At 43.8% G+C, this 16,375-nt stretch overlaps 1 protein-coding gene across 2 annotated transcripts in view; it reads left to right on the top strand.

Annotated features, from left to right (window-relative positions):
* The first annotated feature begins 4,520 nt into the window (after positions 1 to 4,520).
* Positions 4,521 to 16,375, top strand: part of LOC111148989 (COP9 signalosome subunit 4) — a 36,689-nt gene continuing 24,834 nt past the window's right edge. For both annotated transcript variants that reach the window (XM_022505852.1, XM_022505854.1), the window contains exon 1: positions 4,521 to 4,668. In XM_022505852.1, coding sequence (XP_022361560.1) covers positions 4,595 to 4,668 — 74 coding nt within the window. In that variant the 5' untranslated portion in view covers positions 4,521 to 4,594. The remainder of the gene's footprint in view (positions 4,669 to 16,375) is intronic.

Here is a 16,375-nt window from a genome sequence, read left to right as displayed (position 1 = left end):
AAAGAAAATTATACAGGACATGACAGAGAAATATAATAAGAAATAGAAACATCCAGAATGAATGGCAGAACTCAGGTAGGAATTAGAAATAAAAACATCATTTTAGGAATGAAGATGCGACAAGAAGGAGACTAGGAGTAAATAAAAGTGTCAGATAATGCCTTAAGAGAAAATGATTGAAAATTAAATTAAAAATGTGAAAAAAAATAAAAAGATTTTGAGGGAAGGTGACTAATATTAAGAAAAAGAAGATCTAACACAAAGACAATAGTAGTTACTGAGGAAAGAAACCAAAGGAATAGAGCAAGAACAAAAATGATAAAGATATTATTGAAAAAAACGGAAACTGTCTATTGAAAGAGCACGCTCTATACCTAAGAATGACCAACACCAGCATGTGGTCTAGTAAAATTTCTTGAGGTTAAAGGGAAAAAAATTGGGAGGTATCTATGCAAAAAGACGATGTGACCTATAAGGAAAAGAAAATTAGACTCTCACAAGATATTTTTCAGCAATGCTTTAGGTCATAAGAAAATGGAGCACCACACTTCAGGCTCTCAAGAAAAGTAAGTCAGGGATTATTATATCTAACAAAACTGATTTCCAAACATAAAAGGCACAGATGTTTCCAACACTCAAGAACATTCAAAATTATGTTTTCCAGGAGTTCTTCCTGAGAACTATTAAAGAACTAGCATTAGCCAACTAAAATGACTAAGCGGTCTCAGTATAAGAGCCGATGGTGAGGATTAAATATGTACTGCTTATGGAACAAGACCAAAGGAGGATTAGGAGGAAGAAAGTATAGTTTGTCACAGCTGAACGTGCTCGCGATATAGGTAGAGAACAGAGTAAATGGGAGAGTAGTAGTAGGAAAATGTTGAATTCTTCAGCAATCACATTGGGGACGGTAGTATTTAAATTGTGTGTACAACATAGGATAAGTGAAATGAATAATTTTGGAATATTTTGCTCCCCTACTCTCCTCTATACTTGTGAACCAGGATCCTGGATGTGGAAGTAAGGAGATGCAGATGTGATACAGAAAAAGTTAAGTAAGATCACCTATATTGGAATTTTTTGAAGTATCAGAATGAACTCACGACTTATTTTATCCTTAAAATATGTATTCTTTAGCTCAGTCCTATGAAAAGGTCCCAAAATGACCAAGACAGTAGCAATGAACATCCTTAGCACTCAGATTGTTTTCTGTAAATATCATTCCTAAAAGGAACTAAAGGAACAAGGGCTTATTCTGGGTCTAGACTAGGAAACACAGACAATGACCCTAGAATAATTTTGTCACACAACACTAGCAACATGTGGAATGAATGCAGGGTAAGGATTGGTGCTCAGAAAACAGAATATATGCAATCACCTAGGCCCTTTTTAATTTCTATAGCAAGGCATATTTGAGCTGGGTACATGGGACAGAGTGGACAATGCATCAGGAAAAGGACCTGGATGACTTCCTCTGCATATTTGTAGGGAAATTCTGAGGGGTTAGAGACCAGCTTTTACATCTGATTATATAAAAATGGGAATTTCCTGGCCAGAAAAATGGCTAATAGGCAAGAGTTTAGTGAGAAGAACTCATCTAGTTGTGTGGATATCTAAGCTAGAGCAGTGCTACTCAAACTTTAATGTGCAAGACTTACTAGACGGATTTTGCTAATATGACAGTTTGACTCAGTAAGTAGGGGCTGGGACCTAAGATTTTACCTAGTAAAACAGAATTAGGATTTCTGAATTCAAAGAAGCCTAGCTAACTTTTTGCTGCTAAGCAACTAAAAAGAGAAAACAAGTTTCCAGTACCATGCTTGTTTGTTTTTCCACCCTTCTGTAAGTAAAACCTAAAAATATGTGGTTGGGTAGGATACCCCTGAGCAGTCTGGAAAAGGGAGGCCTTTTCATGTTAAAAAGTTTAGTCAAATTGCTGATTACAATAATTAGGAAGGTAGACAATTTCCTTACCTAACTTGTAGCCCTAGTGGAAGTTTATAGAAAGAGACAGTGTGTTTGGTTGCTTCTTTTGCTTTCAGCAAGGTATTACAAATAAAGCTCAAAGTCAGGGTGAAAAGCAAAACAGAACATCTGGGAATTCCTGGGCTTCACTAAGTTGAAAAAGCCAGCTGCTTACGTACCCCTAAATAGCAGAAGAGTTTGCCTTAGAGATTTCTCATAGCCCATTAAAAGACTTTTTGGCAAACACAAATGGGCAAAAAAGCAACAGAAAACAAAGATAAACTGAAGCAAAAATCAAATTAATGGAGTTCCCTTCTCACTTAAGCCTGTTGTTTCAGATAACCTCAAGACTGTCATCATTAAAAAGATATTAAGAAAGGTGTTAGCGTGGAAAACAGGAAATAGGTCACATTTAACAACTATTTCTAGAAACTGTGGGGTGTAGTTACCGGAACCTGAAACTGTCTGGAAGCAGTTTACTAAATATTCAATGAAAACAACAACAACACTGAAAAACCTGGCCTACAAAAGCTCTTGATCCAAGTCCAAAAGCTTCCTTTCAAAGAGGGAATATTCTTCAACATCCAGGTAACTTGTATTCTTAGGGCAAAACTGGGGCCGAGAGTATAAGGGGTAATTGAGATCCTCTCAAAGAGCAGAACAAGAGTCTAACCAAAAAACTTACTCCCTACAAGGGTACGGGTATTTCTCGTTCCTTCCCCCCGATTCCACCATTGCTTTGGAGAGGCTGTGTTTCACATTCCACTTTTGTTGAGTTTGAAGTGTGCTTATCCTGCTCCTGTTCCACCCATTTTGTATTACACTCGTAGGCATGAGGCAGATAATTTGTTTACAGTGTGTGTGACCCTGGGCCATGAAAAGACATGTTCCAGTCTGATGGAGAGGGCTGTGCATCATCAGACAGCCTGCTTTTTGAGTTGGCATAGAAACTGAATAGGGAATTGATCGCTTTTTTTTTTTTTTTTTTAAGATTTTACTTATTTGTTTGACAAACACAGTGAGAGAGCGAACACAAGCAGGGGGAAAGGGAGAAGCAGGCTTCCCACGGAGCAGGGAGCCCGACGTGGGGCTCGATCCCAGGATCCTGGGATCCTGACCTGAGCGGAAGGAGACAGCTAACGAGCGAGGCACCCAGGCGCCCCCATCTCTCTTCTGGAGGGGTAGGCGCGTTCCACTGTAAGAAGGGCTCACACAGATACTGAGGTGATCAGAGGGACAGACTGAGTAGATACGGACTGTCCCTTTCAACCCATCCTCTTCTTTTCCTTGGGCAAAGGGTTGCCCGCCTGGAAACCAAATTTCCAGCCTCACGGCTGCTAAGCCTGGTCATGTGACAGGTTCTTGCCAAGGGACTGGTATCAGAACTGGTACCAGAACTGACGCAGGCATCTCCACTTTACTTTCTTCTTTCTTTTTTCACTTGACACAGAGACAGAGATCACAAGCAGGCAGAGAGGCAGGCGGGGTGGGGGGGGGAGAGCAGGCTCCCCGCTGAGCAGAGAGCCCAACGAGGGACTCTCCCAGGACCCCGGGATCACGACGCGAGCCGCAGGCAGAGGCTCAGCCACCGACCCCCCGGCGCCCCCACGTTACTTTCTTAAGGCATTTCCTTGTGCTCGTCTTGCGGCCGCTCCCTTCCGACAGAGGGAATCTCCATTCACCGCACACCGGGAGGGCAACTCCAAGTCTGAAAGCCGCGGCGGGCAAGGCCAGAAGACAGAGCGTCGCTGAGAGGCCGGTGCATGCAGCACCGGCGACCGATGACCAACATGAAGCGCCCGGCTGGACGCCCGAGCGGCCCGCGGCCGTCCCGCCGCAATACTCCGCAGCGGAAGAGGGCGGCGAGGAAGCGCTGCGGCCGTGCGCAGCCCGGTCTCCCCTCAGCGAACGAGAGCGAGGGGAACGGCGACACGGAGTGTCGTCTTCCGCGAGCGCCAGGGGGGGCGACAGTCTGCACGTACGTGCAGACGGCGTCCCGTGAGGACCCGTGAGGGAGCGGCGCCGTCCGCGCGCCCGCGGGACGCTCGGTGTCCCCGCCACAGCGGCCGCTTCGCGGGGGGAAGGGACTGCCGCGGACAAGCTCGCCCAGACCACGCCCGCGGAGGCCGGTCGCGACAAACCGGCTACACCGCCAGCGCAGAAACGCGCGCATCCGCACCGCGTCTAGACAGCGCCGCCTCGGGGAACCGGACGCGGGAACAGCTCGCCGCGGCAACGCGCGCCGCTCCAGCGCTGCCTCACAGAGCGGGCGGCCGCCGTCCACGCCCGAGCCACACGCGGAACTGGGCGACGACGGGAGGGGGTTCCAGTCCCCGGCGCTTCCTGGAGTCGCACAAGCAACACGCCCTGGACCTCCTCCGCCAATCCCAAGTCCGGGCGCGCGGACCTTAGTCCGCGGGAGGCTCCTGGGCGGGCCTGGGACGCGCACGGAGCTTCCGTCACGCGGCTCTGCGGACGGGCCTGCGCGGGCTCGTACGACCGGCGCTCTGGCCCACACAGTCGCTACTCTATGGCATCTCGGGTTCCCTCTAGCTGCAGGCTGGAGGACTGCAACTCGTTTCTCGGCGGCGGCGCGAGGCCCGGCAGCCTCTGCTGAGCTGGAAGAAAGATGGCGGCAGCCGTGCGGCAGGACTTAGCCCAGCTCATGAATTCGAGCGGCTCTCACAAAGATCTGGCGGGCAAGTGAGTGTCTCCCGGGGACCTGGGCGGTCGGGGGGGAAGCCGTGGGCCGGTTCGCGGGGTGACGGCTGCTTCGGGATGTGGTGCGGCCTGACGATTAAGGGGGCGGGCCTGAGGTCGTCTGCAGACGCCCAGACGGGAGCAGAAAGCCGGTGGGGACCTTACGCCGGGAACCCCGGGGGGCGGCCGACGCGGGGCTGTCGTCAGCTTGTTCTGCTTTGGGGAGCACCCTGACCTGCTCGTAGAGACTCTGGAAGCACGGCCCGAAGGGCGACTGCCCCCGTGGCCTTCTTTGCCGGCCCTGGTGCCTCTGCATCGCTGCGGGCCCTCACACCGAATCTGCTCGCTCTTCGGACTTTTTTTTTTTTTTTTTTTTAAATTGGGGGAAATGTGTCTTCTGGGACCTCGATGTAGAGCTTCCCGGGAGATGGCTTTTCGAGCCCGCGGGGCGGAGGAGGTATGGCCGCTCCCGTCTGGGGCCAGAGCCGCCCGGACCGTCTTCTGCGAGTCCTTGTGTGTGGGCTTCTCTCCGCCGCCGACTCTGGGGAGGGGCGCCTCCGCCGAACGCCCTCGCGACGTGAGTCAGGGAGCCTCGGGTAGGGGCGTTCGCAGGAACCCGAGTTGTGTAGGCATTCTGCGGAGTTTGTGTGGAAGGCTTAGACCCGTTCCACGTTAAAACAGTTGCATGTGCCTGTCACGCAGGCGGTCCCAGTCGTGTTAGCCGAGGTAGTGGGCAGGTGGGTCAGCAACGGTCCGATTCTCCTCGTACGTCATGCGGCACCGTCTGTGGTAGCGAACTCGCGTTCCGGTGAGAGGGCGCGTCCAGTGTGACGGCGCCGACGGTGCGGGTCTGCATGAGCGGATACACCTGCCCTCACCTCGGCCGTGTTCTGTGGAAACTCTGCTGCCTTTCCTCTGGTGGCAGATGTCTGGCTCTCGCAGGGGAAATCTAGCTGTGTCCCGTGGGTTTAGCTGTTGTGCACTGCAGTTTCCTTCTCAGGAAAATGGGGGTAGCAGGACGTACTCTTGTCTGAGGACCAACGAGTGAGTGTGTGTGTCCAGCCAGATCACACGTGTCACTTAGAACAGTACCTGAGGCCCCGTGCCGCGGAACTGTCTTTGTTACTGTTGTTGTTAGAAAGCGGTTAGTCAGTACGTGTATTGACTTATTCCGTGGGTTGTAAATTAGGTGAATGTGTCTTCATGGTTTAACCCTTTATCCGTGTAATGTTTAGATTTGGATGAAAGTAAAATAATCATGTGTTTTTCCCCATGCTCAGCTTACATTTCCCCCATGCTTTGCTCTGTTTTTTGTTTTCTTGAAGAACATGAAGTACATTCTTTATCAGAAGAGATACAGGTTTTCAAGTATCCGTAGAATTCTGAAACTTAAGCTCAGAATTCACGTCCTCAGCTGTGAATTGCAGGTAAACAATAGTACTATGTTATAGGTCCTTTAGTTACGTATTCCTGTGTAACAAACCGAAAACTTAGTGGTGTGAAACAACTACTCCTTTTCAGGGTTCTTTGGGTTGACTGGACTGTTGTGCTGACCTAAGCCAGGCCTCCTTGTGCAGGTGCAGAGCCAGCGGGCAGCTCAGTTGGGGCTGGCGAAGCTAAAACAGACTCACATATGCATCAGGCTGCTGCTGGCGGAGTCGGTCTCTCCGCATGGTCTCACATTCAGTTGTTCCTTACAGGGCCATAGACGTGTTCCAGAAGGGTGAGAGTGGAAGCCGCCACACGCAAGGCTAGCCATGGAAATCTCACAATGTCGGTTCTCTAAAACAGGTCAAAGAAAATCACCAGACCAATCCAGATTCAAGGGGAGGAAAAATGGAGCCTACCTCTTTCTGGGAGAAGTGGCCAAGTTACATTAGAAGGGAAATTCTATAAAATAAAGGAAAGGAAATGCAGAAAGGAAAATTCTATAAAAATAGGACTTTTTTTTTGTATTCCTACTTCTTGATAGAGAAGGTACTGAGAAGAGGATAGCAGGCCTTTGGAGTCTAAAGATTTCATTTTACAAGAAGCGTTAGCATAGAGAAGAGAGGGTAATGGGAGACCTTTTAGCTCTCTTTGACTATTAGGCTGTTTTGCCAGGGTGCCTGGGTGGCACAGTCAGTTAAGTATCTGCCTTGTGCTCAGGTCATGATCGCAGGGTCCTGGGATCAGATACTGCATCCGGCTCTTTGCTCACTGGGAAGCCTGCTTCTCTCTCTCCTGCTCCCTCTGCTTGTGCTCTCTTTTTCTGTCAAATAAATAAATCTTAAAAAACAAAGCTGTTTTGTAGAAAAGGAAATAGACTCCTTTGCCTTACAGAGATAGACTTTTGATTAGAACTTTTTAATAATAGAATGGAATAGAACTGTCAAAAAACAGAAGACACTTACACACCAGGTACACACTATATAATATACACTATGGACTCTCAAGGGCTCCTTATAACACACAGTCTCTGGTTCTTTGTTATTCCCACACACAGCAGTTTTAGTGGTTCCCATCTCAAGAGTGAAGTTCCCTAACGTCTGGTGTTTACCATGTGCCAAGCACATCGTTATTTACATTTTTTAATCCTTGAGTAATATTTACATTGCATGTGAGGAAACGAAAGTACGGAGGTGAAATACCTTGCTTGAGGTCACATAGCTTGTGGCAATGCTGTAATTCAACCTGTATGCTTGGCTCATAGCCCTTGACTCTAAACACATCTACCTTTTGGCCTTAAATTATCTTCCCCGAACTAGACTACATTTCAGATAGTGATTTTTTTTGCAGGGGCCTTAAAATACCTATCTGCCTCCACTCTTTTCCACTTAACACTACATTGAAATAGTTAGAATACTTAAAGATCAACCTCATTTAGGAAATTCTTTTTTTTAGCATTTTAAATTTTAATTAAAATTTGCTGAGACATCAGTTGTTAATCTTACTGAGATTCTCTCATATTATCATTTTCTTTTAAAAATTTTTTCTTATTTAAATTCAATTTAGTTAACATGTAACGTGTTATTAGTTTCAGGGGTACAATTCAGTCATTCATCAATTGCCTCTAACACCCAGTGCTCATTTCATCAAGTACACTCCTTACTCCCCATCACCCAATTACTTCATCCTCCCACCCTCAGTTTGTTTCTTACAGCTAAGAGTCTCTTATCGTTTGCCTCGTCTGTTTTTATCTTATTTTTCCTTCCCTTCCCCTGTGTTCATCTGTTTTGTTTCTGAAATTCCACATATGAGTGAAATCATATGTTATTTGTCTTTCTCTAACCAACTTACTTCGCTTAGCTAAGTACACTCCAGTTCTGTCTGTGTGGTTATAAATGGCAAGATTTCATTCTTCTTGACAACTTAGTAATATTCCTGTGTCTGTGTGTGTGTGTGTGTGTGTGTGTGTGTGTGTGTACGTACCACATCTTCTATTTTTTTTAATTTTTTATTTATTTATTTGACAGAGATCACAAGTATGCAGAGAGGCCGACAGAGAGAGAGGGGGGGAAGCAGGTTCCCTGCTGAGCAGAGAGCCCGATGGGGGGCTCGATCCCAGGACCCTGAGATCATGACCTGAGCCAAAGGCAGAGGCTTTAACCCACTGAGCCACCCAGGCGCTCCGTACCACATCTTCTTTATCCATTCATCTGTCGATGGCCCTCTGGGCTCTTTCCATAGTTTGGCTATGGTGGACATTGCTGCTATAAACATTGGGGTGCACATGTTCTTTCGACTCACTGTTTTTGTATCTTTGGGTAAATACTCAGTAGTGCGATTGCTGGGTCATAGGGTAGCTCTATTTTTAACTTTTTGAGGAACCTCCATGCTGTTTTCCAGAGTGGCTGCACAGGCTTGCATTCCCACCAACAGTGTAGGAGGGTTCCCCTTTCTCTGCATCCTCGCCGACATGTATTGTTTCCTCAGTGGTTAATTTAGTTATTCTGACCCGTGTGAGGTGGTATCTCATTGTGGTTTTGGTTTATAAGGAAATTATTTATTAATTTTGTTAAAATTAATAAATAATTTATTATTTCTCCTAGGTATTATCATATTTAATTTTCTGAAACGTCTTTGTGATGTGTCTGTGGATTTGTTAAATCTCTCTGTCAGTTGGGTTTTGCTGTGAGATAAACCACTCGAACACTTAATGGATTAAAACAACAAGCATTTACTTTGCTTATAATCTGTTGGTGGGCTGGGCCCAGCTGGGTGGTTCTCTGTCCTGCGTGGTCTGGATCCCACACATACCTCCCACTTCCGCCTGCCGTTCACTGCAGGTCGGGCAGGCGCCGCTGCCGGTGGCGGTGCGTGGGCTGGGTGTTTCGCTAACCAGCAGGTTAACCTGGTCTTGTTCGTGTGGCCACAGCAGGGTCCAAGAGAAAAAGACACACACAGGACCTCTTGAGGTCTCAGTTCACAGCAGCACTTCACTTCTACCAAATTCTGTTAATAAAAACAAGGCCAGATCAGAGGGTTGCAGAGTCACACTGCAGGGGCATATATGCAGAAGGAGAAAGAACTGTGGTTTTTCATTTTGTCTTATTTTTGTTTGTAAATCCTCTACTGCATCGTTCTGATGGTGCTTCGCCGCATTTGTCGAATGGAGGTATTCGACTCTCTCATGGTCTGGGAGGTTTCGGCCGTCTGTTTGCAAATGTAGCCTGTGCCCCATTCCGTTCCCTTCTCTAGGATTCCAGTAAAGCCCCCGTTAGGCCTCTTACTGTGACCTCCGTGTCTCTAACCCTGTCTTCTGTGCTTAGCTTTGGACGGCTTTATTCCGGATAGACTTTTCTGTCCTGCCTCCTGGTTTATCAGTTTTTCAGATGTGTTTAATCTACTGTTACGAACTTCACTGAGTGAGCTTGGATATAGTATTTTTTAGTTCTATAGTTTTTGGTGGTTCTTTTTTCTTTTCTTTCTTTCTTTTTTAAATATGGTTTTTAAACTTTCTATTTTAAATACGCTGCACGCCTGACGTGGGGCTTGAACTCATGACCCTGAGATGGAAAGTCTCATGCTCTGCTGACAAGCCAGCCAGGTGCCCTGGTGGTCCTTTCTTCAGATGACGCTTTTCATGATTCTCCGTTTCTTGCTGAAACCTTGAAGCCCGAGTTTATCTCTGCAAACATGATACACGTAATTGCGCTGCAGCCTTTCCGGTAGTTGCTGGTATCTGGAGGCCCTGTTTGCTGCTGCTGTCTGTTGCCTTTGTTGACTCTAGCTCAGAGTTATATGCCTTACAATCTTTGTTGGGCAAGTTATTTAAAAATACACTTTTCAAAACATTTGGAGGCTTTAGGATTGTAACCTTTCATGGAGGACTTTCATTTCCTTCTGCCAGTCACCCAAGGGTGATAGCAGTCTAGGCTCAAGGCTTCAGAATTTTATGGTTTACCTAGATGATCCTTAGCATAGAAATTGTAATCTTATTTCCAAAGTGGTAGTGTTTCCTCCTTTGGCAGGCATGGATCTCTGATTTCTTTTCTTTTAGCTTCTGTAGTTGGCCAAAAATTACAACTTTCCTCTCAGTGTTTCTAGTAGATTGGCAGAATGCCCCAAGGCAGAGCCCACCAGAAGTGCCACTCTGCCTCTCAGCTGTTGGTTCACAGTCAGCAAAGGCTTTCAGGCAGATGCTCTTCATACTTTTATCTTATCCTGTTTTTTTCTTTCTTGTTAGGATTTTATGCTATTAATTTTTTCTTTTTTGCATTTTTTTCAGCTTTTTATGTTTTTATTTTTGTTTTGAGGTAGAGTTGGTCCAGTCATCTAATTTGTCATTACCATAGGTGAAAGATCTACTAATACATACCTGTTCTACTTGTTTTGATTCTAAATAGTGACTGTGATACATTTTCATGTAGGTATGTATTACTTACCTTCAGATTTAAGTGCCAAGAAATCAGGAATCAGCACAGTGGACTTTAGTTCATAGACGTAACTGGATGCTCAGTAGACGTTTGTTGATGATGGTAAATGGATAGGGGAGATGCAAGCACCTTAGTTAAATTGTTTTCCTCTCTAATTTTTATTTTTTTTTAAGTAGGCTCCATGTCCAGTGTGGAGCCCAACACGGGGCTTGAACTCATGACCATGAGATCAAGACCTGAGCTGAAACCAAGAGCTGGATGCTTAACCGACTGAGCCACCCAGGAACCCACCTCCGTAATATTTTTTAAGGAAAATGTATTTGGTATCTGTCATGTTCTCCATATCAATCACTTCTCTGTTTTTTCTGTTGAAGTGCTTAGTAAAAAGATGTTTTATCCATGGAGCCTTCTCTAGCTAATCTAACCCCTTTTGGTTTTACTCTCTTCTAAATTAAAATATTACCTCTTCATTTTTCATCTCTCTCTTTTTAAATTTTGTTTTTACTTTCTGTTAAAACATAAGATATTTCTGGTTTTATATATACTTAGGTATTTTAAATTACATTGCACTGAGTACATTACTCTTTTTTTTTTTTTAAGATTTTATTTATTTATTTATTTATTTGACAGACAGATCACAAGTAGACAGAGAGGCAGGCAGAGAGAGAGGAGGAAGCAGGCTCCCCGCCGAGCAGAGAGCCTGATTCGGGGCTCGATCCCAGGACCCCGGGATCATGACCCAAGGCAAAGGCAGAGGCTTTAACCCACTAAGCCACCTGGGCGCCCCTGAGTACATTACTCTTAAGAGTAGAGCCTAATACATTTTCTCAGATACATAGATATGTAACAACTATCCAGATCAAGCTGGGGAATATTTCCAGCATGCCCAGAGGATCCCTCATGCCCCTTCCCAGTCATTGCCCTCAAATATAACCACTGTTCTACTTCGTCATCATGAATTGGGTTTGCCTGTTCTTGAAATGCACATAAACGGAACCATTCAGTTTGTACCCTTTTGTGTCTGTCCTTTTTCATTTAACATATCTGTGAGATACATTCATGCTTGAAGCATTCTTATTGATTTGTAGAATGCCATTTTATTATCAGGCTTCACTTTCTTATTGATGAGCATTACAATTTTTTGTAGTTTAGAGCTATTTTGAGTAAAGCTACTATGGAAATTTTTGTACTTATCTTTTTGCGGACATAAACATTCGTTTTTCTTGGGTATATACCCAGGAGTAGAATATTTGGGTTATAGAATACACGTTTAGTTTTAGTAGATAACTGCCAGTGGTTTTCTGGAGTGTAGATCACTTTACACTCCCATTGGGTATAGGTGAGATTAGTTCCCCTACATTCTCACCCATACTCAAATTTCTTACTGTTTTTAATATTATTCATTCTAGTGGAAGTATAATAGTATCTACTTATGCTTATAATCTGCATTAACTTAATGACTATTGAGGTGGTTGGGAATCTTTTAATATGCTTACTGGGCATTTGGATGTTAATCTCTAGTGAAGTGCTTATTTATTTATTTTTTATTTTTTTGCCAAATACATGGATTTCAAGTATCTTTTCTATCTATAGCTTGCATGTTTCACTTTTTTTTTTAAAGCTTTTAATTGAACAGGTTATAGAAGAGGTTTGATAGACCAGAGCCCATGCCATCATCAGACTCCTCTGATTCTTCTTTCTTTGCTTCCACTTTCTTCTCAGCTGGAGCAGCGGTGGTGGAAGGAGCAGGACCTCCTGCTGGCACAGCACCAGGTGCTGGGGCGGCCCTCCCAGCTGCTCTGTTGGCAGCTGAGGCTCCTATGTTGACACTGCCCAGGGCCTTTGCAAACACGCCCAGTAAGAGAGGTTCAGCATTCCTACCTGCTGTTCTAATGAGGGCATTGGTGTTTGCTCTGTGACCTCATCGTCCTGCAGGGTGAGGGCCAGGCAGACGCCGTGCGGACACTGCGGATGCGGAGCTAGTCACCGGATGCGAGGGCCTCACCCGACCACGGCATTAGCTTCCTTGAGAGGACCGAGCACCTTAAGGCAGCTGGGGGAAGCTGTCTCACTTTCTTAACGGTGACTTTGCTAGATATTCTTAATCTCAAAGAAACATGCCCATTTTTTATTCGTACAAAATTTTTTTTCTTGTGGTGAGAACTTTTAAATTTTTTTTTTTTTAATTTATTTGACAGAGATCACAAGTAGGCAGAGAGGCAGGCAGAGAGAGAGGAGGAAGCAGGCTCCCCGCTGAGCAGAGAGCCCGATGCGGGGCTCGATCCCAGGACCCTGGGACCATGACCTGAGCTGAAGGCAGAGGCTTTAACCCACTAAGCCACCCAGGCGCCCCTTGGTGAGAACTTTTAAGAACTACTGTTTTAGCAACATTCAAATATGCAACACACAGTATTATTAACTGCAGTCACTGTGCTGTACATTACATCCCCATGACTTACTTATTTTATAACTTGGAGTTTGTGTCTTTCACCAGCTTCACCCATTTTCCCGTGCTCCGCTCCTTGCCTCTGGCAGGCACCGGCTAGATCTGCATCTGTGTGTTTGGTTTGGTTTTACTTTCGATTCCTGTAAGAGAGATCCTTTGGTACTTATCTTTCTCTGTCTGACTTATTTTACTCAGCATTAATGCCTTCGGGATCTATCTGTCTTGTTGCAAAAGGCAAGATTTTCTTCCTTTTTATGGCTGAATAATATTCCATTGTATTTACAGAAGTGTTCTTTATCCATTCATTCATAGATGAACACTTGAGTTGTTTCTATATCTTGGTTATTGTAAATAATGCTGCAGTGAACATTGGAGTATTTATATATCTTTTCAAACTAATGTTTTCATTTTGTTTGGTTAAATACCCAGTAGAATTGTTGGATCACAATGTGGGGTTTTTTTTTGAGATATCGTTATACCATTTTTCATGGTGACTGCACTAATTTACATTCCTACCAACAGTACACGAAGGTTCCCCTTTTTTTGTGTATCTTCCCCAACACTTGTTATTTCTTGTCTTTTTTTTTTTTTTAGATTTTATTTATTTAGTGCTCGCTTCGGCAGCACATATACTAGATTTTATTTATTTATTTGACAGAGACCACAAGTAGGCAGAGAGGCAGGTGGGGGGCTGGGGTGGTGGCGGGAAACAGGCTCCCCACTGAGCTCCCCACCTGGCTCAATCCCAGGACCCTGAGATGATGTGAGCCAAAGGCAGAGGCTTAACCCACTAAGCCACCCAGGTGCCCCATTTCTTACCTTTTTAGTAATAGTCATTCTAACAGATGTGAGGTAATATCTTATTGTGGATTTCACTTGTATTTTTCAGATTATTGGTGATGTTCAACCTGTTTTTGTGTGACTTTTGGCCATCTGTATGGGGAAATGTCTATTCAGTTCCTCTGCCCCCCTCCCCCTTTTTTTTTGAGAGAGAGAGAGAGAGAGAGAGGAAATGAACCAGGAGTTGGGGAGAGAGAGGTGGAGAGACTGAGAATCCTAAGTAGGCTTTGTGCCTAGTGCAGAGCTGGATGTGGGGTTCCATCTCAAAACCCTGAGGTCATGATCTGAGCCAAAATCGGAAGTCCAGTGCTTAACCAGCTGAGCCACCCAGGTGCCCCCCTGCCATTTTTAAATCACTCTTTTATTTATTTTTTTGCTGTTGAGTTGTATGAGTTTCTTAATGTATTTTAGATATTAACCCCTTATCAGATATATGATTTACAAGTATTTTTCTTCCTTCTGTAGGTTGCCTTTTTATTTTGTTGATGGTTTTCTTCACTTGAAGCTTTTTAGCTTGATAGATTCTCCTTTATTTTTGCTTTTGTTGTTACCGCTTCTTGAGTGAGATCTATAAAGATATTGCTAAGACCAACGTTAAGTTTACCACTTATATTTTATTGTAGGAGTTTTATGGTTTCAGGTCTTACATTCAAGTCTTTAATTCATTTTGAGTTTATTTTTGTGTATGGGGTAAGATAGTGGTCCAGGTTCATTTTTTTGCCTGTGGCCGTATTTTTCTTAGCACCGTTTATTGAAGACTCCATCCTTTCCCCATTGTATATTCTTGCCTGCTTTGTTGAAGTTAATTGACCATATGTGTCTGGGTTTATTTCCAGGCTCTATTCTGTTCCATTGATCTGTGTGGCTGTATTCATGCTAATACCATACCATTTTGATTACTCTACTTTTGTAATCATTTGAAATCAGGGAGTGTGATGCCTCCAACTTTGTTGTTTTTTTCTCAAGATTGCTTGGTTATTCAAGGTCTTTTGTGGTGCGATACAAAATTTTAGGTTGTTTGTTCTATTTCTGTGAAAAATGCTGTTGGAATTTTGATAGGGATTTCATTGAATCTGTAGATTGCTTTGGGTAGTATGGGCCTTTTAACAAGACTGATACTTTCGGTCTGTGACTATGGAATGTCTTTCCTTTTATTTATGTCTTTAGTTTCTTTCATCATTGTCTTATAGTTTTCAGTGTACAGATCTTTCACCTGGGTTAAATTTATTCTTTGTTCTTTTATTCTTTTTGATGTAATTGTAAATACGATGTTTTCTCTTCCTGATAATTTGTTATTAGTGTGTAGAAACACAACAGATTTTTTAAAATTTAAATTCAATTTAATTAACATATGGTGTGTTAATAGTCTCAGATGTAGAATTTAGAGATTCATCAGTTGCATATAATACCCAATGTTCATCACATCATGTGTCCTTAAAAAATGCCCATTACCTGGTTCCACCCACCTCCCCTCCAGCAGCCCTTAGTTTGTTTCCTACAGTTAAGAGTTTCTTATGATGGGACAAGTGGGTGGCTCAGTGTTTAAGCATCTGCCTTGAGCTCAGGTCATGATCTCAGGGTCCTGGGATTGAGTCCTGCTTCTGGCTCCTTGCTCATGAGGGAGCCTGCTTTGCCCTCTGCCTGCTGCTCCCCCTGCTGTGCCCACACTCTCGCACTCACTCTCTCTCTCTCTTTCTCTCTCTCTCTCTCTCTCTCTCTCGGACAAATAAATAAATAAAATCTTTACTAAAAAAAAAAAAAGTCTCTTATGGTTTGTCTCCCTCTCTGTTTCCTTCTTATTTTATTTTTCCTTCCCTTCCCTTATGTTCTTCAGTTTTGTTTCTTAAATTCTACCTGTGAGTGAAATCATACATACTTACATATACGTATTTGTCTTTCTCTGATGGACTTGCTTCATTTAGCATAATGCGCTCTAGTTCATCCACATGTTGCAGATGGCAAGACTTCATTCTTTTTGGTGGCTGAGTATATTCCATATGTATATGTGTATATATATATATATATATATATATATATATATATAAAATTGTGTGTATATATAATATATATATTCATATATATAGCATCTTTTTTATCCATTTATCTATTGATGGGCATGTGGGCTCTTTCCATATTTTGGCTATTGGAAACACAACAGGGGCGCCTGTGTGGCTCAGTTGTTAAGTGTCTGCTTTTGGCTCAGGTCGTGATCCTGGGGTCCTGGGATTGAGCCCTGCATCAGGCTCCCTGCTCTGGGGGAAGCCTGCTTCTCCCTCTCCCACTCCCCCTGCTTGTGTTCCCTCTGTCGCTGTGTCTCTCTCTCTGTCAAATAAATAAATAAAATCTTAAAAAAAAAAAAGAAACAGAACAGATTTTTGAGCATTGATTTTGTATCCCACAACTTTACCGAATTCATTTATTAGTTCTTGCAGTCATATTTCTTATATTGTTCAGTTTTATTCATTTCAGTGACTTTTGTTTTATTGTAATTTGTGATAATATTATTTGATATTTAAATTTTTATTTGCCTAGACTATAGCTTCAAAGACTAAGGTTATTTAAAGTC

Source organism: Enhydra lutris, unplaced genomic scaffold (genome assembly GCF_002288905.1).
Source record: "Enhydra lutris kenyoni isolate GAN:26980312 unplaced genomic scaffold, ASM228890v2 scaffoldscaffold21, whole genome shotgun sequence".
Taxonomy (NCBI): Eukaryota; Metazoa; Chordata; class Mammalia; order Carnivora; family Mustelidae; genus Enhydra; species Enhydra lutris.
The sequence above is the reverse complement of the archived record's forward strand: the minus strand, read 5'-3'. Positions and strand labels throughout refer to the sequence as shown.